A 27,558-nucleotide genomic window follows, 5' to 3' on the forward strand; every position below is an offset into this window, starting at 1 on the left:
TGTTTTACAGTATCATTGTAAATAGCTGTTATAGGCGATCATCCTGGTTCAGTTCAATACCATGTGAAGGCTTTGGAGTTTGTAGACACGCCCCTACTCTCACTTCAACATTCTTTCCAAAGACCTTCTATCTGTGCAGCCAAAGGAACTGCTTCATTGACTCCTACCAGCTGTGTGGAAAAGCAGGATCTATTGCGTTAAAATAGTGGGTGAGTTGTAAGATATATTTTGCATGCATAATTGAATGATTGTGCCTAATACATGGAGGATTCACAGAAATGATAGTACTTACTCACTTTTTCTTCTTGCATGCATGAATCCTTTTTCTCAAACAAATAAATTGCAAACGTTTTGGATTTTAGCATATGCCTAAATAAAAGTTCAAGCTAAACAGCCTATAGGTCTGCATCTGCATGATTGTATTGCATTGCATTACAGCATTGTACATTACTGCACATAATCCATGGAGGAAATTTGCTTAATGGGATAACACCTTAACTTCAATGTCTTGTGGATGTCTAAAACAATCAATTATGATCTTATTTTTCATACATTTGTGTAGATAGGCTATGACTGACTGCATAACTAAGCAAACAAATAGCCTAGTCATAAATGTTAGTATCCTAGGAGGAGTAGAATGTCTGCATTAGGATCAAGCCTCAGGCTCTCTAACAGAACAAAGACTTAATCTGTCTTGATAGGGACATATTGTGTTGAAGAGAGCCTCTGAGTAATGGAAGATGTAAACACAGAGTCCACACCAGATTTAACAATGAGAGGGAGAGTGGAACAAAGAGAGACAGGAGGAGTGTGTGTGTGTGTGTGTGTGTGTGTGTGTGTGTGAGAGAGAGAAAGAGAGAGAGAGAGAGAGAGAGAGAGAGAGAGAGAGAGAGAGAGAGAGAAAGAAAGAAAGAAAGAAAGAAAGAAAGAAAGAAAGAAAGAAAGAAAGAAAGAAGGAGAAAATATGTATTAGTTCATGCGTGAGAGTGAGTAAGAAAGAGCATGAGAAAGAGAGAGCTTTGGCAATATTTACAAAATGTCCTGCCAATAAAGCATTTTGAATTTAAGAGAAAGTGAGTGAACATGGAAGAGGAGATGGTTGGAGGGACCACTCCAGGAGGACCAGTGGACTCAGAGGCCCAGAAACGAAGCCCCGAGGATGCGGTTCAGCAGGAGAGGGGCAAGTGGGCCAACAAGACTGAATTTCTGCTCTCCATGGCTGGTGAGATCATTGGCCTGGGCAACGTATGGCGCTTCCCTTATCTGTGCTACAAGAATGGAGGAGGTAAGTAAACCATCTCCTCCCCATCTATTGACTGTCAGAATAAACAGTAGGATTACACTATCATGGTCTGAATGCACTGAAACCAATGAAGAGTTTGGCCATATTTACAGGATGTTGGCCCATGTGCAGCCCTTTTTAGAATAGCCTGAACAAAGCAGGGAGAGAAAGAAAGAAAGAAAGAAAGAAAGAAGGAAAGAAGGAAAGAAGGAAAGAAGGAAAGACAGCTGGTGTGTTGGTGTGAGACAGTAATTAAACATCAGAGAACGAGAGAGAGTGTGCAAGAGAGAGAGAGAGACAGAGAGAGAGAAAGAAAGTGAGAGAGAGAGGGATTACAGTAGATGAACCTGGAGAAGAGTTCCCTAAGCATTCTGGTCCTGGGGCTCTGTTCACAAACACAAACAGACCCCACAGAGCCCCAGGACAGCAACACAATTAGACCCAAACAAATCATGAGAAAACAAAAAGATAATTACCTGACACATTGGAAAGAATTAACGAAGAAAGGGAGCAAACTAGAATGCAATTTGGCCCTAAACAGAGAGTACACAGTGACAGAATACCTGACCACTGTGACTGACCCACTGTGACTGACCTTGAGAAAGGTCGCCGTAGGCAGACCTGGCTCTCAAGAGAAGACAGGCTATGTGCACACTGCCCACAAAATGAGGTGGAAACTGAACTGCAGTTCCTAACCTCCTGCCAAATATATGACCATATTAGACACACATACCCACAAAGAATTCAAAAAACAAATTAAAATTTTGATAAACTCCCATATCTATTGGGTGAAATACCACAGTGTGCCATCACAGCAGCAAGATTTGTGACCTGTTGCCACAAGAAAAGGTCAACCAGTGAAGAACAAACACCATTGTAAATACAACCCATATTTATGTTTATATATTTTCCCTTTTTTACTTTAACTATTTGCACATCATTGCAACACTGGATACTGTATAGACATAATAGGACATTTGAAATGTCTTTATTCTTTTGGAGCTTGTGTTAGTGTAATATTTACTGTTCACGTTTTTTTATTGAATTGAGAGAAAGAGAGAGAGAGAGAGAAGAGAGAGAGATAAGAAAGATGTTGCCCGAGGGAATTGACTCTTGTGTCCGCTAACCCTGTGGGCGGAGCTTCATCTCTAATATTCTGTGAGCAACAAAAGATGTGTGCATCCTAAAAAACAAGGATACCAGGCCTTGCGAGTGCTTTTGTGCAGCCTCAAAGGCTCTCTGTATTCACTGGAAAGTTAATGAATTTCCTTATGAAAGATATCGATTCAGCTGTCAACTCTTTTCATGGACTCGTAGCTAAAGAACATGTTCTAACTACTGTACAGCAATACCGCATCATCACACAACTGAAATGTCAATAAGCATTTCCTTGGTCTATTCACACAAAATGTTTTGTCATTAATCTCAATGGCTTTATCTTTGTATCCTTCCTGCTGTTCTATTTTACCATTTACCATAGCAACACACCTTTTATACAGTAAACACTCTTCTTCATTGGTGTTTCTAACCGTCCACAGGTGTCTTCTTTATCCCGTACTTTGTGTTCCTCTTCTTCTGTGGTATCCCTGTGTTCTTCCTGGAGACGGCATTGGGCCAGTACACCAGCGAGGGCGGGGTCACAGCCTGGAGGAAGATATGTCCCATGTTCGAAGGTGATTACTCTGTCTGCTCCTTACATTATTACATTATGGGCCAGTTCCCCAGACACAGATTTAGCCTATGGTGAATCTTCCAGTCAGGTCACCCATGATACAAGTCAGTAATCGACATCCATCCATGTCTGAGGACGTCGGGAGATGATGTAGAAACCAGCCACTAGGGGCAACAATGAGCGCTGTTAGGTTTCGGTTTTGCTGGTTTTGCTAGTTTTGCTAGGGTGTTGTGGATGGGCGTAAGCATCTGCCTTTGGTTCCAAAAGTTGCATTTTCGAATCCAGAAAGAAAATGTTTTTTTGATATTTTTGTTTTAAGTCTAACCCAAACCTTAACCCTTACCTTAAGAATTCGGAGTTAATGCCTAACCTTAAAAATGCAGAGTTAATGCCTAAACTTAACTTTAAACACTTAAAAATGTGATGTTTGGAACAACTTCGAAATTTGACGTTTGAGGAACATGGATGAACGTCTAGTTCTGACGTGCGACTGTGAGAGCTTGTAGCAGTCTTCTTTATTAATAGATGTAAAGTCCCCTGTTTTGGGGACATGCGCGGTTCTGGTATCGTTTCTGACTGACATTTTCACTGATAAATTGATCTGTGGACACCATAGATCGAAATGGCTTGCATTGAGCAGTAGCCCTGATTCTCACGGACACATGAGTATATGTGGGGTGTCCCTCGTACCGTTTTATTCGCTCTTCTGACTGTCCATCAACTCCTGGCTGAACCCTACATCACAGCCACTAACAACGCATATGCCTTTCTGCTTGTAACAGATGTAAAAGATTAATATGAGATGAAAGGCAAGTTCCAAACGAGCTCAGTGAGACATTCACAGCGATGGGGGTAGACGTTTTGATCAAGAGAGACCTTTAGAAAATATGTACATTTTCTCTAACACTAAACATACACATATGTATTTCACAGTTCTAAGGAAGGTGAAATCTTATACTTAGTCGTTGTATAATTTGATTATGTTATATTTCGAAAGCGTGTATCATTCATGCCTTTATTCATGTCATTTCAAGCCTTATTCATACAGTTCTGTTGAATAGGAAATACATAATATAAAATATTTAATATTTTCATGACATTTCTACTGTGTACTTGAGCTTGTATCTTCAAAAGGGACTACACCTTAGCAATTTATAACTATTCTTGCCATAAAGGTGAGATTTGAACCTTTCTTGGAGTATGCAGCATTACTAGTTATAGTTTATGGCCCTCTCATGATAAATAATTACTTTTGGAGATTACGTAGATTACATTTTTGATTACATAACTGTTAAAATGGCTTTTTAGTGCAGGACTATCCATTATTTGTGTCCGGGAAACGGGCCTTGTGCCAGTTAAAACAGGGATTAAAACGAGTTGTTTCAGGCTAAACTCATGAGATGCTGCTGTATACAAAGACATTGATGGAAAACAAATACATTTCACATTTTCTATATCTAACCGTCATTTGCTAGGTAGTAAGCAGGCTTTTGTTCCAGCCCGGTACTAACACTCCCGGTTCAACTTATCAAAGTCTCAATGAGATGTTTGTTTATTTAGGTGTTGTAGTGCTGGGCTGGACCAAAAGCCTGCACGCTCTGTAGTTTTCCAGATCCATGGTCTGACCACTGTGCTAAGTTACTAAGTTATTTAAAGAACGGTCACCTTATCAAATGTTAACCTGGCTTTGCTTTTCCATCTACAGGAGTGGGAATTGCATCCCAAGTGATTGTGGCGTACTTGAACATCTATTACATAGTGGTGCTAGCCTGGGGTCTGTTCTACCTATTCAACTCCTTCAGGAATCCACTGCCCTGGTCCACCTGTGACAATGAGTGGAATACTGGTACAAGAACTCAACACAAACACACACACACGCAGACATAGACACACGTGCACGTATGCATGTGCACATACTTACTTACTCAAACTCACTCACTAATTCTCTCTCTCTCTCTCTCTCACACTCTCTCTGTCTCTGTCTCTGTCTCTCTCGTTCTCTCTCTCTAACATTCTCACAGAGAACTGTCATAATTTGAGTTCCATGTTGTTGAACCCACACCTGTCCCAGTTAGACTCAGACTGGTCCTTCCTTCACAACCAGACGGACTATAATGACGACTATATGTTCAGGTAGGCCTCCTTATTGTACTTTGATGATATCAGATGGGTGTAGATGAGGTACAGTCATGCATACATTGAGATTACTATATTGTACATCATATGGTTCCTTTTGCTATTTCTCACTGCTTTTTCCTTGGTTTACCCCCCTCTTTCTCTTTCAGTAATGAAACCATGATGATCACGTCTCCCGAGGAGGAGTTTTGGGCGTACGTTTGAAACCAATCATAACTTCTGAAATACACACGCGCACACACACACATACTGATAGTGATGATGATGAGTCATGCTGACAGACAATATAGGGCCCACCCAACGGCCCAGCAGCCCAGTAGAACACCGGGTAAGGGAAATTAGCCAATTACTGCCTGGAGGGAACCATAAAACAACCAATTAGAGCGCTCGATAAGGATTATTTTGTGTTCAAATTCAGTGTTGTTATTTTGGTAGACTAGTCTGGTGATTTCGTAATAGGCCATGGTTCTTCCCACATGATACATTCCTGATGGTGTTTCCGGGTGGTGCAGGACTGGGAAATGGGCTGAGAACAAGCCATCTAAAGCGTTTTCTTCTAAATGAGAACAATATGTGTCCTTTCAAAGCCTAAACTAAAACCCTCTAAACTAAACTGGGAAAAATGGAACATCTGTATTTATCACGCCGATGCTATTTTGTCTCTGTATTCATGCAGAGGCTCCATATGGAGACTATAAAGTTGGAAAAAGAACACATGTTTTTCTGTCGGACCGGCTGTCGCTGTGAATTTGTATAGGTTAGATTTGTGTGGGGAGAGGATCTCTGAAATAAAACACTATGTCTAAGATGGTATGTAGTACATAGAGAGTCATGGTATTGGGATTTGACGTAATTTGATGAACGTCGATTTTGACCCATTAATTCCTTGTGGTTACTGGGTTAATTCCACATGGTTACTAGGTTAAAACAGAAACAGCTAAAAGGGTTAAATTTAGGTATTAATTCCAAATGGTTAAGGTTAGGGTTACGGTTTGGGGAAAACATAAAACGAAATAATAATTAAATAAAAAGCGTATTTTCCATTTATCATGTTCAAGTACTCTCCCTTGTTGCTAAACATTTGTGAACTGCTGTGGCGCCATGGTCTAAACGTATTACAGATCAGCCTGGTGTGTGTGTGTGTGTGTGTGTCTGTGTGTGTGTGTGTGTGTGCATTCATGTGTGTGTGTGTGTGTGTATGTGTATTCATATGTGTGTGTGTGTGCATGCGTGCTTACATATGTGTGTGTGTGTGTGTGTGTGTGTTGTTCCCCAGTCGTCGGGTGTTGAGGACGTCAGATAATGTGTCTCTGGGTGCTGTGCATTGGGACTTGGCTCTCTGTTTGCTGCTGGCCTGGATCATCTGCTACTTCTGCATCTGGAAGGGAGTCAAATCTACAGGCAAGGTGAGCTGGCAGCCTCCCATACAGACCAAAACAACAGGATCAAATTCATTAGGGCACACCGCAGCAAAATATTTTGCAAGGGAAAACTAAAATGAGTGCTTCTTATTGGCCAAGTCCAGGTAGTACCTCCCTGTTTCAGTCTGTACAGTCTCTTCATGTGTGTGTGTCTGTGTGTCTGTGTGTGTGTGTCTGTGTGTTCAAGTGTATCTTCATGTATGACCACAGGTGGTGTACTTCACAGCAACGTTCCCCTACCTGATGCTCTTCATCCTGTTTATCCGAGGTGTGACTCTACCAGGGGCTGGAGAAGGCCTAAAGTACTATCTCTGGCCTCAAATGGACAAGATCTTGGAACCTGGGGTAAGACTGATGGGACAGGGATGGTAGTAGGGAGGAAAGATGGTAGTAGGGAGGAAAGATGGTAGTAGGGAGGAAGGATGTAGTAGGGAGTAAAGATGGTAGTAGGGAATAAAGATAGTAGTAGGGAGGAAAGATGGTAGTAGGGAGTGAAAATGTTAGTAGAGAGGAAAGATGGTAGTAGGGAGTGAAAATGTTAGTAGAGAGGAAAGATGGTAGTAGGGAATAAAGATGGTAGTAGGGAGGAAGGATGGTAGTAGGGAGGAAAGATGGTAGTACGTAGGAAGGATGGTAGTAGGGAGGAAGGATGTAGTAGGGAGTAAAGACGGTAGTAGGGAATAAAGATGGTAGTAGGGAGGAAGGATGGTAGTAGGGAATAAAGATGATAGTAGGGAGGAAAGATGGTAGTAGGGAGGAAAGATGGTAGTACGTAGGAAGGATGGTAGTAGGGAGGAAGGATGTAGTAGGGAGTAAAGATGGTAGTAGGGAATAAAGATGGTAGTAGGGAGGAAGGATGGTAGTAGGGAATAAAGATGGTAGTAGGGAATAAAGATGGTAGTAGGGAGGAAAGATGGTAGTAGGGAGGAAAGATGGTAGTAGGGAATAAAGATGGTAGTAGGGAATAAAGATGGTAGTAGGGAATAAAGATGGTAGTAGGGAGTAAAGATGGTAGTAGGGAGTAAAGATGTTAGTACGTAGGAAGGATGGTAGTAGGGAGGAAGAATGTAGTAGGGAGTAAAGATGGTAGTAGGGAATAAAGATAGTAGTAGGGAGGAAAGATGGTAGTAGGGAGTGAAAATGTTAGTAGAGAGGAAAGATGGTAGTAGGGAGTGAAAATGTTAGTAGAGAGGAAAGATGGTAGTAGAGAGGAAAGATGGTAGTAGGGAGGAAGGATGGTAGTAGGGAAGAAAGATGGTAGTAGGGAGTAAAGATGGTAGTAGGGAATAAAGATGGCAGTAGGGAGGAAGGATGTTAGTAGGGACTAAAGATGGTAGTAGGGAATAAAGATGGTAGTAGGTAGGAAGGATGGTAGTAAGGACTAAAGTTGGTAGTAGGGAATAAAGATGGTAGTAGGGAGTAAAGATGATAGTAGGGAGGAAAGATGGTAGTAGGGAATAAAGATGGTAGTAGGGAATAAAGATGATAGTAGGGAGGAAAGATGTTAGTAGGGGGTAAAGATGGTAGCAGGGAGGAAGGATGGTAGTAGGGAATAAAGATGGTAGTAGGAAGGAAAGATGGTAGTAGGGAATAAAGATGATAGTAGGGGGGAAGGATGGTAGTAGGGAATAAAGATTATAGTAGGGAGGAAATGTGGTTGTAGGGAATAAAGATGGTAGTAGGGAGGAAAGATGGTAGTAGGGAGGAAAGATGTTAGTAGGGGGTAAAGATGGTAGTAGGGAGGAAAGATGGTAGTAGGGAGGAAGGATGGTAGTAGGGAGTAAAGATGATAGTAGGGAGGAAGGATGGTAGTAGGGAATAAAGATGGTAGTAGGGAATAAAGATGGTAGTAGGGAATAAAGATGGTAGTAGGAAGGAAAGATGGTAGTAGGGAATAAAGATGGTAGTAGGGAGGAAGGATGGTAGTAGGGAATAAAGATGGTAGTAGGGAATAAAGATGGTAGTAGGGAATAAAGATGGTTGTAGGGAGGAAAGATGGTAGTAGGGAGGAAGGATGTAGTAGGGAGTAAAGATGGTAGTAGGGAATAAAGATGGTAGTAGGGAGGAAGGATGGTAGTAGGGAGGAAATATGGTAGTAGGGAATAAAGATGGTAGTAGGGAATAAAGATGATAGTAGGGAGGAAGGATGGTAGTAGGGAATAAAGATGGTAGTAGGGAGGAAAGATGGTAGTAGGGAGGAATATGGTAGTAGGGAGGAAATATGGTAGTAGGGAGGAAGGATGGTAGTACGGAGGAAGGATGGTAGTAGGGAATAAAGATGGTAGTAGGGAGGAAGGGTGGTAGTAGGGAATAAAGATGGTAGTAGGGAGGAAGGATGGTAGTAGGGAGTAAAGATGATAGTAGGGAGGAAGGATGGTTGTAGGGAGGAAAGATGGTAGTAGGGAGGAAGGATGTAGTAGGGAGTAAAGATGGTAGTAGGGAATAAAGATGGTAGTAGGGAGGAAGGGTGGTAGTAGGGAGGAAAGATGGTAGTAGGGAATAAAGATGGTAGTAGGGAATAAAGATGATAGTAGGGTGGAAGGATGGTAGTAGGGAATAAAGATGGTAGTAGGGAGGAAAGATGGTAGTAGGGAGGAATATGGTAGTAGGGAGGAAATATGGTAGTAGGGAGGAAGGATGGTAGTACGGAGGAAGGATGGTAGTAGGGAATAAAGATGGTAGTAGGGAGGAAGGGTGGTAGTAGGGAATAAAGATGGTAGTAGGGAGGAAAGATGGTTGTAGGGAATACAGACGTTAGTAGGGAGTAAAGATGGTAGTAGGGAATAAAGATGGTGGTAGGGAATAAAGATGATAGTAGGGGGGAAGGATGGTAGTAGGGAATAAAGATTATAGTAGGGAGGAAAGGTGGTTGTAGGGAATAAAGATGGTAGTAGGGAGGAAAGATGGTAGTAGGGAGGAAAGATGTTAGTAGGGGGTAAAGATGGTAGTAGGGAGGAAAGATGGTAGTAGGGAATAAAGATGGTAGTAGGAAGGAAAGATGGTAGTAGGGAATAAAGATGGTAGTAGGGAGGAAGGATGGTAGTAGGGAGTAAAGATGATAGTAGGGAGGAAGGATGGTAGTAGGGAATAAAGATGGTAGTAGGGAATAAAGATGGTAGTAGGGAATAAAGATGGTTGTAGGGAGGAAAGATGGTAGTAGGGAGGAAGGATGTAGTAGGGAGTAAAGATGGTAGTAGGGAATAAAGATGGTAGTAGGGAGGAAGGATGGTAGTAGGGAGGAGAGATGGTAGTAGGGAATAAAGATGGTAGTAGGGAATAAATATGATAGTAGGGAGGAAGGATGGTAGTAGGGAATAAAGATGGTAGTAGGGAGGAAAGATGGTAGTAGGGAGGAATATGGTAGTAGGGAGGAAATATGGTAGTAGGGAGGAAGGATGGTAGTACAGAGGAAGGATGGTAGTAGGGAATAAAGATGGTAGTAGGGAGGAAGGGTGGTAGTAGGGAATAAAGATGGTAGTAGGGAGGAAGGATGGTAGTAGGAAGTAAAGATGATAGTAGGGAGGAAGGATGGTAGTAGGGAATAAAGATGGTAGTAGGGAATAAAGATGGTAGTAGGGAATAAAGATGGTTGTAGGGAGGAAAGATGGTAGTAGGGAGGAAGGATGTAGTAGGGAGTAAAGATGGTAGTAGGGAATAAAGATGGTAGTAGGGAGGAAGGATGGTAGTAGGGAGGAAAGATGGTAGTAGGGAATAAAGATGGTAGTAGGGAATAAAGATGATAGTAGGGAGGAAGGATGGTAGTAGGGAATAAAGATGGTAGTAGGGAGGAAAGATGGTAGTAGGGAGGAATATGGTAGTAGGGAGGAAGGATGGTAGTAGGGAGGAAGGATGGTAGTACGGAGGAAGGATGGTAGTAGGGAATAAAGATGGTAGTAGGGAGGAAGGGTGGTAGTAGGGAATAAAGATGGTAGTAGGGAGGAAAGATGGTTGTATGTAGGGAATACAGACGTTAGTAGGGAGTAAAGATGGTAGTAGGGAATAAAGATGGTGGTAGGGAATAAAGATGGTAGTAGGGAATAAAGATGGTAGTAGGGAATAAAGATGGTAGTAGGGAGGAAGGATGGTAGTAGGGAGGAAAGATTATAATAGGGAATAAAGATGGTAGTAGGGAATAAAGATGGTAGTAGGGAATAAAGATAGTGGTAGGGAATAAAGATGGTAGTAGGGCATAAAGATGGTAGTAGGGAATAAAGATGGTAGTAGGGAATAAAGATGGTGGTAGGGAATAAAGATGGTAGTAGGGCATAAAGATGGTAGTAGGGAATAAAGATGGTAGTAGGGAGGAAGGATGGTAGTAGGGAGGAAAGATTATAGTAGGGAATAAAGATGATAGTAGGGAATAAAGATGGTAGTAGGGAGGAAGGATGGTAGTAGGGAATACAGATGGTAGTAGGGAATACAGATGGTAGTAGGGAATACAGATGGTAGTAGGGAGGAAGGATGGTAGTAGGGAGGAAGGATGGTAGTAGGGAATACAGATGGTAGTAGGGAATACAGATGGTAGTAGGGAATACAGATGGTAGTAGGGAATACAGATGGTAGTAGGGAATAAAGATTTTAGTAGGGAATACAGATGGTAGTAGGGAATACAGATGGTAGTAGAGAATACAGATGGTAGTAGGGAATACAGATGGTAGTAGGGAATACAGATGGTAGTAGGGAGGAAAGATGGTAGTAGGGAATACAGAGGGTAGTAGGGAATAAAGATGGTAGTAGGGAGGAAAGATGGTAGTAGGGAATGCAGATGGTAGTAGGGAATAAAGATGGTAGTAGGGAATACAGATGGTAGTAGGGAATAAAGATGGTAGTAGGGAGGAAAGATGGTAGTAGGGAATAAAGATGGTAGTAGGGAATACAGATGGTCGTAGGGAGGAAAGATGGTAGTAGGGAATAAAGATGGTAGTAGGGAATACAGATGGTAGTAGGGAGGAAAGATGGTAGTAGGGAATACAGATGGTAGTAGGGAATAAAGATGGTAGTAGGGAGGAAAGATGGTAGTAGGGAATAAGATGGTAGTAGGGAGGAAAGATGGTAGTAGGGAATAAAGATGGTAGTAGGGAGGCAAGATGGTAGTAGGGAATAAAGATGGTTGTAGGGAATACAGATGGTAGTAGGGAGGCAAGATGGTAGTAGGGAATAAAGATGGTAGTAGGGAATAAAGATGGTAGTAGGGAGGCAAGATGGTAGTAGGGAATAAAGATGGTAGTAGGGAATACAGATGGTAGTAGGGAGGAAAGATGGTAGTAGGGAATACAGATGGTAGTAGGGAATAAAGATGGTAGTAGGGAGGAAAGATGGTAGTAGGGAATAAAGATGGTAGTAGGGAGGAAAGATGGTAGTAGGGAATAAAGATGGTAGTAGGGAATAAAGATGGTAGTAGGGAGGAAAGATGGTAGTAGGGAATAAAGACACTACGTCCTCTACTATGTTCTCTAACATTTTTTCTCTCTCTCTTTCTCTGCTCACAATCCCAAAGCGGAACTGGGGTCTTAGCAAAAAAAGCAAACCAAGACTCTTTAGAGTAAAGCAGTAACCCCAACACACCATAACATCAACACACAGTAACAAAACACCATCCTCCCGGAGTCAGTTTTGTATTTTCCCCACTGATTTATTTAAGATAATCTTTGGTCGTAGTCTAATGACCGAATGTCAATGGCAAGGGTCAAACACATTCAGACGATTTCTTCAGGTGCCAGAGAGTCCCACAAAAGAGACATTCTTTAGTATGGATTACCTTTGACCTTAGTACAACATGGCATGTGACCTGATGGCTTCTGGGGTCCGGTGTCGCGGTCCCTGGAGAGGTCAAGTCTAGTTTCAGGGGTCAACTCTCCTCCAACTTTGCTTCCTGTTGTGTGGGGCTCGTTGGATCAGGAGTAGGCTCAAAAAGGGTGTAAACCACGGAAAATGAAGCCTGCTGGGTATTTTGGCAGTGTCATGAGCTGTTGTGAGTTTGTTTCTTTCTATCATATTTCAACCAGTCTATTTTAAGAGCAAGACGTCAACATTGGGGAGGGTGAATAATATTACGTTAATTAACCTTATGGCTAAAAAACTGATTCTCAAACAACTAAATTACTGTACAACATCATCTTTCTAGGTATCCCAGCAAACATACGCCAAGACAGACATCAAACCTAACATCTTTAAGTTCATAGGTGTAGGGTGTGAGAAAAGTTGCTAAAGCAATTAGAGACCTGGGGGAGGATTGAGAGGAGGACGGGGTTGCTGGCGTGGGAATCCCCAGTGACTTCGACTGGAACGGTGGCCAAATGAATACAGGGTCTGGGTGTGTCACGACTTCTACTGAAGTTGATGCCCCTCCTTGTTCGGGTGGTGTTCGGCGATCGGTGTCACCGGCCTTCTAGCCACCATTGATCAGTTTTTCATTTTCCATTGGTTTTGTCTGGTCTCTTTACACACCTGTTTCATATCCCAGTAATTATATGTTGTATATTTAACCCTCTGCTTCCCCTCATTTCTCTGTCGGTGATTGTTTGTTTGTCATGTACGTGTTTTTCTGAATCAGTGTACGACGGGTTATTGGTTTACCCGGATTCTTTTTTCTAAGTTGGTTTTGGAAATAAATATTCCATTTTTTAAAACCACTGTTTTCTCCTGCGCCTGACTTCCCTGCCACCTACATACATGGGCTATGACAGAATCACCGACCAAAATTTTGAAGTCAGCAGGAGAAGAGATCCCGGCCAGGGATATGGAGGAGCGCATCCAGAAGAATGCAGAAAGACTATTACATCTATGCGCTGCTATGGATCGCGCTGTTCAGCTGATGGACCGCTTAGAGAGACAGCCAGCGCCTCCACCAGCCCAACCGGGGTCGATCCAAAACGCCCCTTGTCAACCTGAACCAGGTGGTATCCGTCTAGCCATGCCTCAGGGTTACGACGGAAGTACTGCCAACTGCCGGGGTTTCCTGCTCCAATTAGAACTTTCTCTGGCCACGGTCCACCCAGTCCCATCAGACCGAGAGAAGATTTTCGCCCTCGTCTCGTGCCTCACCGGGAGAGCCCTGGAATGGGCCAGCGCTATGGTGGAAGGAGGAGATACGGCGTTGGACCGATATGAGGAGTTCATCCGCCATTTCCGGGCAGTCTTCGACCACCCACCCGAGGGCAGAGCGGCGGGTGAGCACCTCTACCATCTGAGGCAGGAGACGAGGAGCGCCCAGGATTTCGCATTGGAGTTCAGGACCCTGGCAGCCAGTGCAGGATGGAATCACGGGGCCCTGATAGATCATTATCGCTGCAGTCTGCGGGAGGACGTCCGTCGGGAGCTGGCCTGTAGAGACACCACCCTAACCTTCGACCAGCTGGTGGATCTGTCCATCCAGTTGGACAACAGGCTGGCTGCTCGTGGACGTCCAGATCAGGGTCTGGTGGTTTCATCCTCCTGCACCCCCTCTCCTATAACCATGGAGCCAGGAGAGAGGGTGCACAGGGAGACCGGAGGGAGTTCCCGCTCGCGTACCGTCAGTGACCGCAGAGGACACACTGCTGGTCGGTGCCGAGTAGGTTCTTCTGGGAATCGAGGTAACAGGCAGGGTGCTCTGGCATCACCCCAGGTGAGTAGGCACCATTCTCATCCAGAGCCCTCTGTTGCTCATATATTTGTGTTTGTCACTTTTCCTGATTTTTCCCCTCATTCCCAGCATAAGGCACTAGTAGATTCAGGCGCGGCTGGGAACTTTATTGATCAAACGTTGGCTCATAGTTTAGGGATCCCTATTGTACCGGTGAAAGTACCTTTTCCCATTCACACCTTAGATAGTCGACCATTAGGGTCAGGGTTGATTAGGGAGGCCACGGCTCCATTGACTATGGTGACGCAGGGGGGTCACAAGGAGAAAATTTGTCTTTTCCTTGTCGACACTCCTGCGTATCCGGTGGTGCTGGGTCTTCCCTGGTTAACTAGTCATAATCCCACTTTTTCTTGGCCACAGAGGGCTCTTACGGGGTGGTCTCGAGAGTGCTCAGGTAGGTGTGTATGGGTTTCCCTTGGTGCTACTACGGTGGAAAGTCCAGACCAGGTCTCCACCGTGCACATTCCCCCTGAATATGCCGATTTGGCTCTCGCCTTCTGTAAAAAGAAGGCGACTCAATTACCACGTCATCGACAGGGGGATTGTGCGATAAATCTCATGGCAGACGCTGCACTTCCCAAGAGTCACGTGTATCCCCTGTCGCAAGCAGAGACGGTGGCTATGGAGACATATGTCTCCGAATCCCTGTGTCAGGGGTACATTCGGCCCTCCATCTCACCCGTCTCCTCGAGTTTCTTTTTTGTGAAGGAGGATGGGGGTCTGCGACCGTGCATTGATTATCGAGGTCTTAATAAAATTACAGTGGGGTACAGTTACCCGCTACGTCTGATCGCCCCGGTGATTGAATTAATGCACGGCGTGCGCTTCTTCACAAAACTGGATCTCAGGAGTGCGTATAACCTGGTGCGTATCCGAGATGGAGACGAGTGGAAGACAGCATTTAGTACCACCTCAGGGCATTATGAGTACCTTGTCATGCCGTATGGGTTAAAAAATGCTCCATCAGTCTTCCAATCTTTTGTCGATGAGATTTTCAGGGACCTGCACGGGCAGGGTGTAGTGGTGTATATCGATGACATTCTGATTTACTCCGCTACACGCGCCGAGCATGTGTCCCTGGTGCGCAGAGTGCTTGGTCGCCTGTTGGAGCATGACCTGTATGTCAAGGCTGAGAAATGCTTGTTCTTTAAACAGTCCGTCTCTTTCTTAGGATATCGCCTATCTACGTCAGGAGTGGAGATGGAGAGTGACCGTATTACAGCCGTGCGTAATTGGCCGACTCCCACCACGGTAAAGGAAGTGCAGCGATTTTTAGGGTTTGCCAATTACTACCGGAGATTTATCCGGGGTTTTGGTCAGATAGCTGCTCCCATTACCTCACTGCTGAAGGGGGGTCCGGTGCGCTTGCAGTGGTCAGCTGGGGCGGATAGGGCGTTTAGGAAACTGAGGGCTCTGTTTACCTCGGCTCCTGTGTTGGCTCATCCGGATCCCTCTCTGCAATTCATAGTGGAGGTGGACGCATCTGAGGCTGGAATAGGAGCTGTGCTCTCTCAGCGTTCAGGTACGCCACCTAAGCTCCGCCCCTGTGCCTTCTTCTCTAAGAGGCTCAGCCCGGCGGAGCAAAACTATGATGTGGGGGACAGGGAGCTGTTGGCTATCGTCAAGGCTCTGAAGGTGTGGAGACACTGGCTTGAGGGGGCTAAACACCCTTTTCTCATCTGGACTGACCACCGCAATCTGGAGTACATCCGGGAGGCGAGGAGACTGAATCCTCGCCAGGCAAGGTGGGCCATGTTTTTCACCCGTTTTGTGTTTACCCTCTCTTATAGACCCGGTTCCCAGAACGTCAAGGCAGACGCACTGTCCCGGCTGTATGACACAGAGGAGCGGTCCATGGATCCCACTCCCATCATCCCAGCCTCTTGTTTGGTGGCACCAGTAGTCTGGGAGCTGGACGCGGACATTGAGCGGGCGTCACGTGCAGAGCCCGTTCCCCCTCAGTGTCCAGCTGGGCGTCTGTACGTTCCGTCCGCTGTCCGCGACCGATTGATCTACTGGGCTCACACGTCACCCTCCTCTGGTCATCCTGGGATTGGTCGGACAATGCGCTGTCTTAGTGGGAAATACTGGTGGCCCACCTTAGCTAAGGACGTGAGGGTTTATGTTTCCTCCTGCTCGGTGTGCGCCCAGCGCAAGGCTCCTAGACACCTACCCAGGGGTAAGTTACAACCCTTACCCGTTCCACAGCGGCCGTGGTCGCACTTGTCGGTGGATTTTATAACCGATCTTCCACCATCACAAGGTAACACCACGATCCTGGTCGTTGTGGATCGCTTTTCTAAGTCCTGTCGTCTCCTCCCTTTGCCCGGTCTCCCTACGGCCCTACAGACGGCGGAGGCTCTGTTTACACACGTCTTTCGGCACTACGGGGTGCCTGAGGATATAGTGTCTGATCGAGGGCCCCAGTTCACGTCAAGGGTTTGGAAGGCGTTCATGGAACGTCTGGGGGTCTCGGTTAGCCTTACCTCAGGTTTTCACCCCGAAAGTAACGGGCAGGTGGAGAGAGTTAATCAGGATGTGGGTAGGTTTCTGAGGTCTTATTGCCAGGATCGGCCGGGGGAGTGGGCGGAGTTTGTGCCCTGGGCAGAGATGGCTCAGAACTCGCTCCGCCACACCTCCACTAACCTCACTCCGTTTCAGTGTGTGTTAGGTTATCAGCCGGTTCTGGCCCCTTGGCATCAGGGCCAGACCGAGGCTCCTGCGGTGGACCACTGGTTCCGGCGCGCGGAGGAGACCTGGGACGCAGCTCACGTCCGCCTTCAGCGCGCCGTACGACGACAAAAAGCTGGTGCAGACCGTCGCCGCAGTGAGGCCCCGGTGTTTACACCGGGGGACAGGGTCTGGCTCTCGACCCGAAACCTGCCCCTCCGCCTGCCCTGCCGGAAGCTGAGTCCGCGGTTTGTGGGGCCGTTTAAAGTCCTGAGGAGATTGAACGAGGTATGTTATAGGTTAAAGCTTCCCCCCAATTACCGCATTAACCCCTCGTTCCATGTGTCTCTCCTCAGGCCGGTGGTGGCTGGCCCACTCCAGGAGGCCGAGGTGCGGGAGGTTCCTCCACCCCCTCTGGACATTGAGGGGCCCCGGCGTACTCCGTTCGATCCATCCTGGATTCGAGACGTCGGGCGAGGGGTCTTCAGTACCTCGTGGACTGGGAGGGGTACGGTCCGGAGGAGAGATGCTGGGTTCCGGTGGAGGATGTGTTAGATCCTTCCATGCTGAGCGAGTTCCATCGTCTCCATCCGGATCGCCCTGCGCCTCGTCCTCCGGGTCGTCCCCGAGGCCGGTGTCGACGCACTGCTGGAGCCGCGCGTCGGGGGGGGGTACTGTCACGACTTCTACTGAAGTTGATGCCCCTCCTTGTTCGGGTGGTGTTCGGCGATCGGTGTCACCGGCCTTCTAGCCACCATTGATCAGTTTTTCATTTTCCATTGGTTTTGTCTGGTCTCTTTACACACCTGTTTCATATCCCAGTAATTATATGTTGTATATTTAACCCTCTGCTTCCCCTCATTTCTCTGTCGGTGATTGTTTGTTTGTCATGTACGTGTTTTTCTGAATCAGTGTACGACGGGTTATTGGTTTACCTGGATTCTTTTTTCTAAGTTGGTTTTGGAAATAAATATTCCATTTTTTAAAACCACTCTGTTTTCTCCTGCGCCTGACTTCCCTGCCACCTACATACACGGGCTATGACAGGGTGATGATCGGTTATGTAACTCTGTGTCCCGGAACAGCTGAAGAACAGACCCGGGAAAAAATGTGTTTGATTGCATGCCATGTGTTTTATTTTGGATTTGGGGAAGAAGTCTGGAGTGAGGGTTGTGTATTTGTTTAGGGTTCTGTGTATAAACAGAGAGGAGAGGTTTAGGTGTCTGTGTACAGACAGAGAGAAGAGCTTTAGGGGTCTGTGTACAGACAGAGAGAAGAGCTTTAGGGGTCTGTGTACAGACAGAGAGAAGAGCTTCAGGGGTCTGTGTACAGACAGAGAGAAGAGCTTCAGGGGTCTGTGTACAGACAGAGAGAAGAGCTTTAGGGGTCTGTGTACAGACAGAGAGAAGAGCTTTAGGGGTCTGTGTATAGACAGAGAGAAGAGCTTTAGGGGACTGTGTACAGACAGAGAGAAGAGAAATGAAGGGGCCCATCCCAGCTGGCTCTGGTAGTATGTGGATTATACTGGGATAGATAAAGGATTTTGTTTTGGGGCAGACTGCAGGCCTCCCAGGCCCTATCGCCCTCCTGCTAACACTAACCAGATGCTGCTATGAGTGCGTCTGCTGAGGGTCTGCTGAGAGGGTTGATGCTGTCAACACACACACATAGGAAGTGCAAGCAGACACAGGCAGCCACTCATACACACAAACAAGCACATGAACAGACACACAGATGGGTGTTGGCCTGAGAAAGACAGTAGAGAGCCCAGATTATTGGCCCTGGACAAACCTGATGTTACACAAGTTGTAGTTGATTGTTGCCAGCTTTGACAGAGTAATTTATCCAATATTTTATGGGTCTACAGAAGATGCATTTGATGAAAGCCACATGGTTTTGACCGTGTTTTGTTTACTTTAATGAGTGAAAGTAGCTGAACCTGTGGCAGTAAACTGGATATTCTTTCTAACTGTACTCTACCCCCCATTCTCTTTCTCTTCTCCATATCTCCATCCCTCTTACTCTCTTTCCTACCTCCCTCCTTCCCTCTCCTCTCTCCATCCCTCTCTTCCCCGTCTTTCACTCCTTGCCTCCCCCTCTCTCTCCCTCTCCCTCTCTCTCCTTGCCTCCCTCACTCTTCTCCCTCTCTCTCCTTGCCTCCCTCTCTCTTCTCCCTATCTCCATCCCTCTCTCTCTTTCCTACCTCCCTCCTTCCCTCTCCTCTCTCATCCCTCCACCTCCCTCGTCTTTCACTCCTTGCCTCCCCCTGTCTCCCTCTCCCTCTCGCTCCTTGCCTCCCTCTCTTCTCTCCCTTCCTCCATACCTCCCATTCTCTCTCCTACCCTCTCTCTCTCTCCTCCCTTCCTCCATCCAGCATCCCCCTCCCTCCATCCATCCCTCTCACTCTCTCTAACTCTATCCCTCTCTCCCTCTCCCCCTCTCTCTCTAGGTGTGGCGTGATGCAGGGACCCAGGTGTTTTTCTCCTACGCTGTATGTCAGGGGGTCCTCACCTCTCTGGGCAGCTACAACAAGTACAACAACAACTGTTACAAGTCAGTGTGACACACCACTGCACACAGCTTCCCCTTCAAAACTATATTTGAATCGTCACATAAAAACTAAAATATTTTCAAGTACTTCAACTGTGCTTGATTTAGTTTGCGCTTTACGAAAGGAACCAATGGAATAGTCCCAAAAGTGAAAAACTGCACATCGCTTTTCTTTCCAAACGGTATCCTCTCACATTGATTTAGAGTATCATGCTAGGTCCCTCTTGACGTTATTTGAATTGGATCACCCAGACCTGGGTCAAACACATCATTATGTCACATGTTTTCCAACACTTGAGCTATGCTTGATATAGTTTGCTGTGTACAATAGATCCAATGGAATGGTCCCAAATGTGCAAACTCCACGCTAAATCAAGCGCACCTCAAATACCTTCAAGTGTTTAGTTTGAACTAAAACAGCTAAAAGAACACTGGCAAGTGTAATTGATGATGTGTTCATTGTTCTTATGTACAGTACCTTCCTGTGAGGTTGCATAAGCAAACACTACATGATTGTGATTTTACACACCATGTTGTGTTCCAGGGAGTGATAGTGATTTTAACTACCATGTTGTGTTCCAGGGAGTGATAGTGATTTTAACTACCATGTTGTGTTCCAGGGAGTGATAGTGATTTTAACTACCATGTTGTGTTCCAGGGAGTGATAGTGATTTTAACTACCATGTTGTGTTCCAGGGAGTGATAGTGATTTTAACTACCATATTGTGTTCCAGGGAGTGATAGTGATTTTAACTACCTTGTTGTGCTCCAGGGAGTGATATTGATTTTAACTACCATGTTGTGTTCTAGGGAGTGATAGTGATTTTAACTACCATGTTGTTTTCCAGGGAGTGATAGTGATTTTACACACCATGTTGTGTTCCAGGGAGTGATAGTGATTTTACACACCATGTTGTGTTCTAGGGACTGATAGTGATTTTAACTACCATGTTGTGTTCCAGGGAGTGATAGTGATTTTAACTACCATGTTGTGTTCCAGGGAGTGATATTGATTTTGACTACCATGTTGTGTTCCAGGGAGTGATATTGATTTTGACTACCATGTTGTGTTCCAGGGAGTGATAGTGATTTTAACTACCATGTTGTGTTCCAGGGATTGCGTGGCACTCTGCATTCTCAACAGTGCCACCAGCATCTTTGCTGGATTTGCCGTCTTTTCCGTACTGGGATTCATGGCTTACTCACTCAACGTGGACATGAATGAAGTCGTTAAAGGAGGTGGGCCTCTTTCCTCCACATCCCCCTCTTCCTCCTCCTTCCTCATCTTCATCCTTTTTTCAAAGTCACACACCATACTGCAGAGGTGAAGTTCGTCAACACCTTGATATAGAATGAGATTCCTTCATTTCTGTTATATATCATGTGAAGCTGGGATCTCCAACTCTGGTCCTAAAAATGTACTAGGTGTATAGGTGTTTGTTCCAGAACAGACATATTTGATCAAACAAATTGTGGTCCAGACTGAAGACTATAATTAGTTGATGTGAAATAGGTATGGTAGTGCTGTGGCGGAACAAGAGCCTACACTCCAGGTATCTCTCCAAGTAGAGATGGAGAAGCCTGTGCTATAGGTACGATACTGCTCACTGTCATAACCAATAATGGCCACAAGAGGGCCCTTCAGCCCAATGTACCACACCATAAAACTATCTCAACTGGTCTCCTCCACACAGCATTAAGCCAACACATCAACAGCTGAACAATTCCATATGCATTTTTCAGTCCGGTGATATTTACCTGCAAACACTAATAAACTAATGTGTGTGTGTGGGCTGTTTCCCACAGGACCTGGTCTGGCTTTCATCGCCTATCCCAAAGCCGTGTCCCTGCTACCAGGGGCCCAGTTCTGGGCCGTCCTCTTTTTTATTATGGTTATCTTACTGGGCCTGGACAGCCAGGTACTGTACAGGGACATGTTGGTGTGTGTGTGTGTGTGTGTGTGTGTGTGTGTGTGTGTGTGTGTGTGTGTGTGTGTGTGTGTGTGTGTGTGTGTTTGATAGAGTTGTATTTAATTTATTAAGCTTAAATCAGTTAATGTGTAATTTTCAGTTGACAGGATACATCTTTGTGCATGTATGTGTGTGTGTGTGTGTGTGTGTTGTGAACATGTTGTGTGTGTTCCCTCCCAGTTTGTGTGTGTAGAGAGCTTGGCCACATCCATCACTGACATGTTCCCTGATGTACTGCGGAGGTCTGGCCGGAGAGAGATCTTAGTACTAGTCATCGCTGTAGTCTGCTTCCTACTGGGTCTGCCTCTCATCACTGAGGTAGGAGAGAGGGAGAGAGGGAGTGGTGGAAGAGAGATATATAGAGGGTGGGAGTCAGAGAAAAAGAGAGATGGAGGGAGAGAGAGAGAGACGGATGCTAGTAAACTCTTCAATAGCACTAGGAACAGCAGTTCACCTCTGACATGTTCTTCTGTCCTTCCCATCAGAATGGGATAGTCCTCTTTCAGTTGATTGACTCGTACGGCGCCAGTGGGACCAGTCTGCTGTTCATTGCATGTTTTGAGTGCATCGCCGTCGCCTGGGTCTACGGTGAGTGACGTCACTATTAACATGATTGTACCGACTATGTTTACTGTAGTAACTGTTCTAATCGTTAAAGTGAATCTATACTCTAAGGGCCAGTTTCCTGGACCCAGATGAAGCCTGGTTCTGGACTAAAATGCTATTTCTAGGAATATTCTCCATTGGGCATGCTATTTAGTCCAGTACTACAATGGGTCTAAGGACAGTCCCAGCCAGTCACAACATGTTCATACCTGTACATGAAGTGTTTCCATACATTCACAGTAACATTACGTCTACATTGAAGTTATATTACCAGTCTACAAGGGAAGTGGGACACATGGTACATTTTACATTTTTTTTACATTTGAGTCATTTAGCAGACACTCTTATCCAGAGTGACTTACAGTAGTAAATACATACATTTCATTTTCATTTCATGCATTTTTTTTTTTTTTTGTACTGGTAGACCACTGTGTCTCAACATGTTTTCAGTCAATCGAGGGGGGACCCATGTGTGTGTTTCTATCAAAATGAAGAGATGGATCTCCACTAAAAAAAAAAGTGTGGCTGGATTGGCTTTCCAGGTGCGAACCGTTTCCTTGACAACATTGAAGACATGATAGGCTACCGTCCTTTCCCTTCGGTGCTGAAGTACTGCTGGCTCTTTGTGACACCTCTCATCTGTGGGGTGAGTAAGACAGACACCTGTGTCACCTCTCTCTCTCTCTCTCTCTTTTCATCTTTCTCTCTGCGTCTTTCTTTATGCTCATGTTCTCTTTCTTCATTATCTCTCTCCTGCTTTCATCTTGTTCTATTTCTTTCTCTGCACCTTTTGCTCTCTCTATCTTAATGTTTCCTGTCTCTCCCTCGTGGTCTCTCTCTTCCTCGTGGTCTCTCTCTCCCTCGTGGTCTGTCTCTCCCTGGTGGTTTCTCTCTCCCTCGTGGTCTGTCTCTCTCCCTGGTGGTCTGTCTCTCCCTCATGGTCTCTCTCTCCCTCCTTCTTCCTTCTAAATTTGCATTAAAACACATGTATATATTCCTTCTATCCGGAAATGAATAGCAAATGACATTTGTTGATCACTATCTTTCTAATACCCTTTTCACAATACCGAGCCAAAATCAGCCGAGCTGTACTGGAATGGCCTGGGTACGCATCACCCAGTTGCTGGAGCTGTGCTGGAAAGCACAATGTGAAAATAAAATATCCCAGCCAGCACAGTACAGTTCGGGCTGGCCCTATAGTGGGAACCAGGTTTAAGTCGACAGTATCCAAGGCTAACCTTCATCTCCACCTCTTCCTGGTTCTCCTCAGATCACCCTGGTGTATGACACACTGACCAGTTCATCAACCAATCTAAATCTAGAGTACGCACCTGGGCCCTGGGCCTCCCGAGTGGCCTCTCTCCTCATCCTCACCCCGCTGATGTGCATCCCTGTCTACATTCTGCTGTGTCTGTGGAGGGTGAGTGTCTATACCTCACCTACCGTCACTCCATCATCACCCACCAGGCACCTACTGGGTGTCTACTCATAGATGTGTTGGTTTAGGGGTGGGTGGTGGAGGTATATGTGTATACATTTTAATATCTGTGTGTGTGTGCGCACGCGTGTGGGGATGTGTGCATGAACGTGGGTATTGTGGTTTTTCTTCAGTGTTTTGACCATGTCCTTCCTCCCAGAATCCTAAAGGGATGACCACTCCGTCCAGTGACCTGCGCCAGGCACGGCCACACGAACCCAGACTCACCGTGTGTGAGCGTGTCATCATCCAGGGACAAGAGAAACCCCCCAGGATTGCAGGGGATCGGGATGAGAAGCTGGCCATGGAGGAGATCAGTGGAGTCTTGTGTTGATGACATCATAGAACCTCAACCGTCAGGGTGCCGGGCTGCCTGATTGGTCTATGCAGGGATACCATGAAAGTCTGGGTCGTATTCATTATGGCGTCAGGTAGCCTAGCGGTTAAGAGTGTTGTGCCAGTAACCGAAAGGTCAACTGGTTCGTATCCCCTAGCCGACTAGGTAAAAAATCTGATGCGCCCTTGAGCAAGGCACTTAGCCATAATTGTTCCTGTAAGTTGCTCTGGATAAAAATGTCTGCTAAATAACTGAAATGTAAAAATTTGCCACCAAACGGAAGAAAAAGGACTGAAAAAGGAGGGACAACCTGAACTTGTTCAATAAAAAAAAATGCTACGCTGTGCTCTAATGAATACAACCCAGGCTTCAACTGACCAGACTGAATGGCAGATACAGCAGGGCAAAGTCAACACCAACAAAAACAAATGGTTGACATTTCAGATGCATCATGCTACAAATGTTTACACCTGCTCTTGAATATTGAGGTGTTTTCTCTCTGTTGTATCTGTTATTGTTTACTTTTCCTCCTGGATTGCTATTTTTTTGACCATTTTGATAACCTAGTCCAGAACCCTTTCATATACCTCATATGTTACACTTATGAACCTTGTATATTTTTATGTGCTACATTTTTTTACTTGCCCCATAAACAACCTCCTCATAATAAATTAAAAGGTTTTCTGTATGTTTACTTGTAACTTTTATTTAACAAAATTCCGATTTACAATGACGGCCTACACCAGCCAAACCCAGACGACGCTTGGCCAATTGTGCACCGCCCTATGGGACTCCCAATCACAGCCGGTTGTGATACAGCCTGGATTCAAACCAGGGTGTCTGTAGTGACACCTCTAGCACTGAGATGCCTTAGACCGCTGCGCCACTCGGGAGCCCCCAAAGATGCTAATGACTGATACCCGTTGTATTATTCAACATATTTTCACTATACATGGCATCCATGTTGTTACTTTCCGTCAATCTCTCGGTCTGAAACAACAAGCGGCCAGCCTCAACTTGTTCCCACTGTCAGTTACAAATCAATCTATTCTAAACAGGACTTTCCCTTGCTCCTGCAATACAGAACACCATGTTGTTCACCAATACCATACCTCGCCCTCCCCTCTCGCCCATATGTACAGACCTGGGTTCAAATACTACTCAAAATCATTTCAAATAATTGATATGTGCTTGATTGAGTTTGCCTGGCTTAATGGACCCATAGAATAGTCCCAACATGTTAAACCCCGCCCACCTGGCACTCCAGGCAGACAAGAGCCAACACTCAAAGATTATAAATAATATTTGAACCGAGGTCTGACACTGTATGAACTTGGACAACCTACAGTATATTGGTTGGTGGGTAGGTCTACATATGTGATGTCACAGGGGGCATGGGGGGCGATGCCGGAATGGGATCCTATCATCTCTTTCCTGGTTCTGTGTCTCTGTCATCAGGCCACTGCTCATCCGGGGCTGCCATCCATGTAATCTGAAGCGGCATTCAATTAACTGGCAATTCATCCATATGTCCTTGGGCTCCTCGCAATACCATCCGCACTGTGGAATTGTGGTACCTAACCTTGGGGCAATGCCTCTCTGTCGGCCAATTATAGTCTGGGAGAGATTTTTTTGTTGTTGACGTCAGGTAATTAAATATGAGGAAGTGGTTGTTGGGGGCCAATGAGAATGCTAGGCTTGTGTGAAGGGTCCAGTCAGCAGGCCAATAAGAGGATGGGGATTACGGGTGGGGGAGTTATTAAAATTCAAACCACCATTTTGGATGGATGGGTTGGCTCCAGTTAAGGGCCCCTAGGGGCCTCAGGGAAACCGAGAACAAGAGGCCAGGAGGTCCATCCAACTAATTACAGTATCTGCTCATCCACAATGACTGGTCATTCTATCCCCACTTCCTTCCATGCATACACACTAGGAGTAAAACATACACTAAATATAGTATCTTCTCATTAGGCCATCACATCACTTTGGTGTCTAATTTGGAACCTGTGGAATATAGACCATTCTGGTACAACCAACCTGGGAATTGGTCTAGTGTCAACAACACAATTCGCACTCCAAAGGCTAGCGTTCTGAACATTACCCTAACTAAACTGCACGAAGCTAACCAACTCCGCTACACCTGCACCAACAGCATCCAAGTTTTAAGTCAGTTCCGAATCCATAACATTGTGCCATACTGCTGTCTGCAAATCACCAATGAGGATGCTTGTTCCCACATGTACCCAAGCTAACATTGAGGAGGCTACAGTCCAAAATACATTGCTCTCTGATAGTGGTGACTTCACTGAAAGAGAAATATATTGAGTGTAAATTGTGTTTTGGACAGTGTGATACAGTGTAGTACTGGATGATCTCCGTTCCAGACTATCCTATCAACGGGACCTGAAAAACTGCAATATCCTATGTTTCTAAGAGTCATGGCTGAGCAAGGACATGAATATACATCTCACTGGTTTTTCTATTCATTGTTAAGACCAGACGGCAGACTCGGGTAAGATGAAGGGAGGAGGGGTGTGTCTCTTTGTTAAGAACAGCTGATGCACAATTTCTAATGTTTTTACTCGCCTGAGTTAAAATACCACATTTATAAGCTGCAGACCATTCTATTTACAGAGAGAGTTTTCATCTATATTTTTCATAGCTGTCTATTTGCCACCACAAACCAATGGTGGCACTAAGACCACATACAAGAATCTGTATAGGGACATAGACAAGAAACAAGAAAATGCTCATTCAGAGGCAACGTTTCTCAAGGCCGGTGATTTTAATGCAGGTAAACTGAAATTCTTTTTAGCAAATTTGTATCACCTCTGCAACTAGAGGCGACAAAACTCTAAATCACTTTTACTCCACACAAAGAAGGCCCTCCATCACCTTCCCTTTGGGGAAAAAGACCATAACTCTATCCTCCTGCTTACAAGCAAAAACTCAAACAAGAAGTTGTCCAATGAAGCTAATGCTCAGCTACAGACTGGAATATGTTCCGGGATTCATCCAATAACATTGAGGAGTTTACCACATCAGTCACCGGCATCATTACTAAGTGCAACAACAACATCGTCCCCACAGTTACCGTACATACCCCAACCAGAAGCCATGGATTACAGGCAACATCTGCACTGAGCTAAAGGCTAGAGCTGCCGCTTTCAAGGAGTGGGACACTAATCCGGTCTTGCTACAACATCCAATAAGTCACTAAACTTTGCTGGCTCTGGCGCTCAACGGATTTGGCAGGGCTTGCAAACTATCACAGATTACAGGGAAACCCTGCCACGAGCTTCCCAGCGACGTGAGCCTACTAAACAAGCCTTCTATGCTTTGCGGCATGCCACACGGAACCATGCATGAGAGCAAGAGCTGTTCCGGATGATTGTGTGATTTCACTTTCTGTAGCCGATGTGAGTAAGACCTTTCAACAGGTTAACATTAACAAGGCCGCGGGGCCAGACAGAATACCAGGACACGTACTAAGAGCATGCGCTGACCAGCTGGCAAGTGTCTTCAATTACATTTTCAACATATATCAGACCACCGTAGTCCCCCAAGAACGCCAATGAACCTGTTTAAATTACTATCATCCCATAGCACTATTGCCATCTATAGCCATTAAATGCTTTGAAAGGCTGGCCATGGTTCACATCAACACCACCATCCCAAACACCCTGGATCCACTCCAATTTGCATACCGCTCCAACAGATGCACAGATTACACCATCTATATTGCACAGCACACTGCCATCACCACCTGGACAAAAGGAATACATATGTAAGAATGCTATTCATTGACTAGAG

At 45.4% G+C, this 27,558-nt stretch overlaps 1 protein-coding gene across 1 annotated transcript; it reads left to right on the forward strand.

Moving 5' to 3' along the window:
* The first annotated feature begins 26 nt into the window (after positions 1–26).
* Positions 27–24,433, forward strand: LOC115199118 (sodium- and chloride-dependent GABA transporter 2). Its single transcript, XM_029761697.1, has 16 exons — positions 27–209; positions 1,069–1,285; positions 2,821–2,955; positions 4,660–4,800; positions 4,976–5,087; positions 5,240–5,284; positions 6,367–6,496; positions 6,722–6,856; positions 19,255–19,358; positions 20,470–20,594; positions 21,162–21,274; positions 21,506–21,643; positions 21,811–21,913; positions 22,474–22,577; positions 23,202–23,351; positions 23,569–24,433. The coding sequence occupies exons 2-16, from the start codon at positions 1,084–1,086 to the stop codon at positions 23,740–23,742; spliced, it is 1,911 nt and encodes a 636-aa protein (XP_029617557.1). The 5' UTR covers positions 27–209; positions 1,069–1,083; the 3' UTR covers positions 23,743–24,433.
* Positions 24,434–27,558: the final 3,125 nt, after the last annotated feature.

Source organism: Salmo trutta, chromosome 8, assembly GCF_901001165.1.
Source record: "Salmo trutta chromosome 8, fSalTru1.1, whole genome shotgun sequence".
Classification (NCBI taxonomy): Eukaryota; Metazoa; Chordata; class Actinopteri; order Salmoniformes; family Salmonidae; genus Salmo; species Salmo trutta.

Excerpts from the sequence above, each read along its gene's own strand:
- LOC115199118 (XM_029761697.1), top strand. The coding sequence starts at position 1,084 with ATGGAAGAGGAGATGGTTGGAGGGACCACTCCAGGAGGACCAGTGGAC. Across the intron at positions 6,857-19,254 it reads ACAAGATCTTGGAACCTGGG|GTGTGGCGTGATGCAGGGAC; the intron begins GTAAGACTGATG and ends CTCTCTCTCTAG. Across the intron at positions 19,359-20,469 it reads TACAACAACAACTGTTACAA|GGATTGCGTGGCACTCTGCA; the intron begins GTCAGTGTGACA and ends GTTGTGTTCCAG.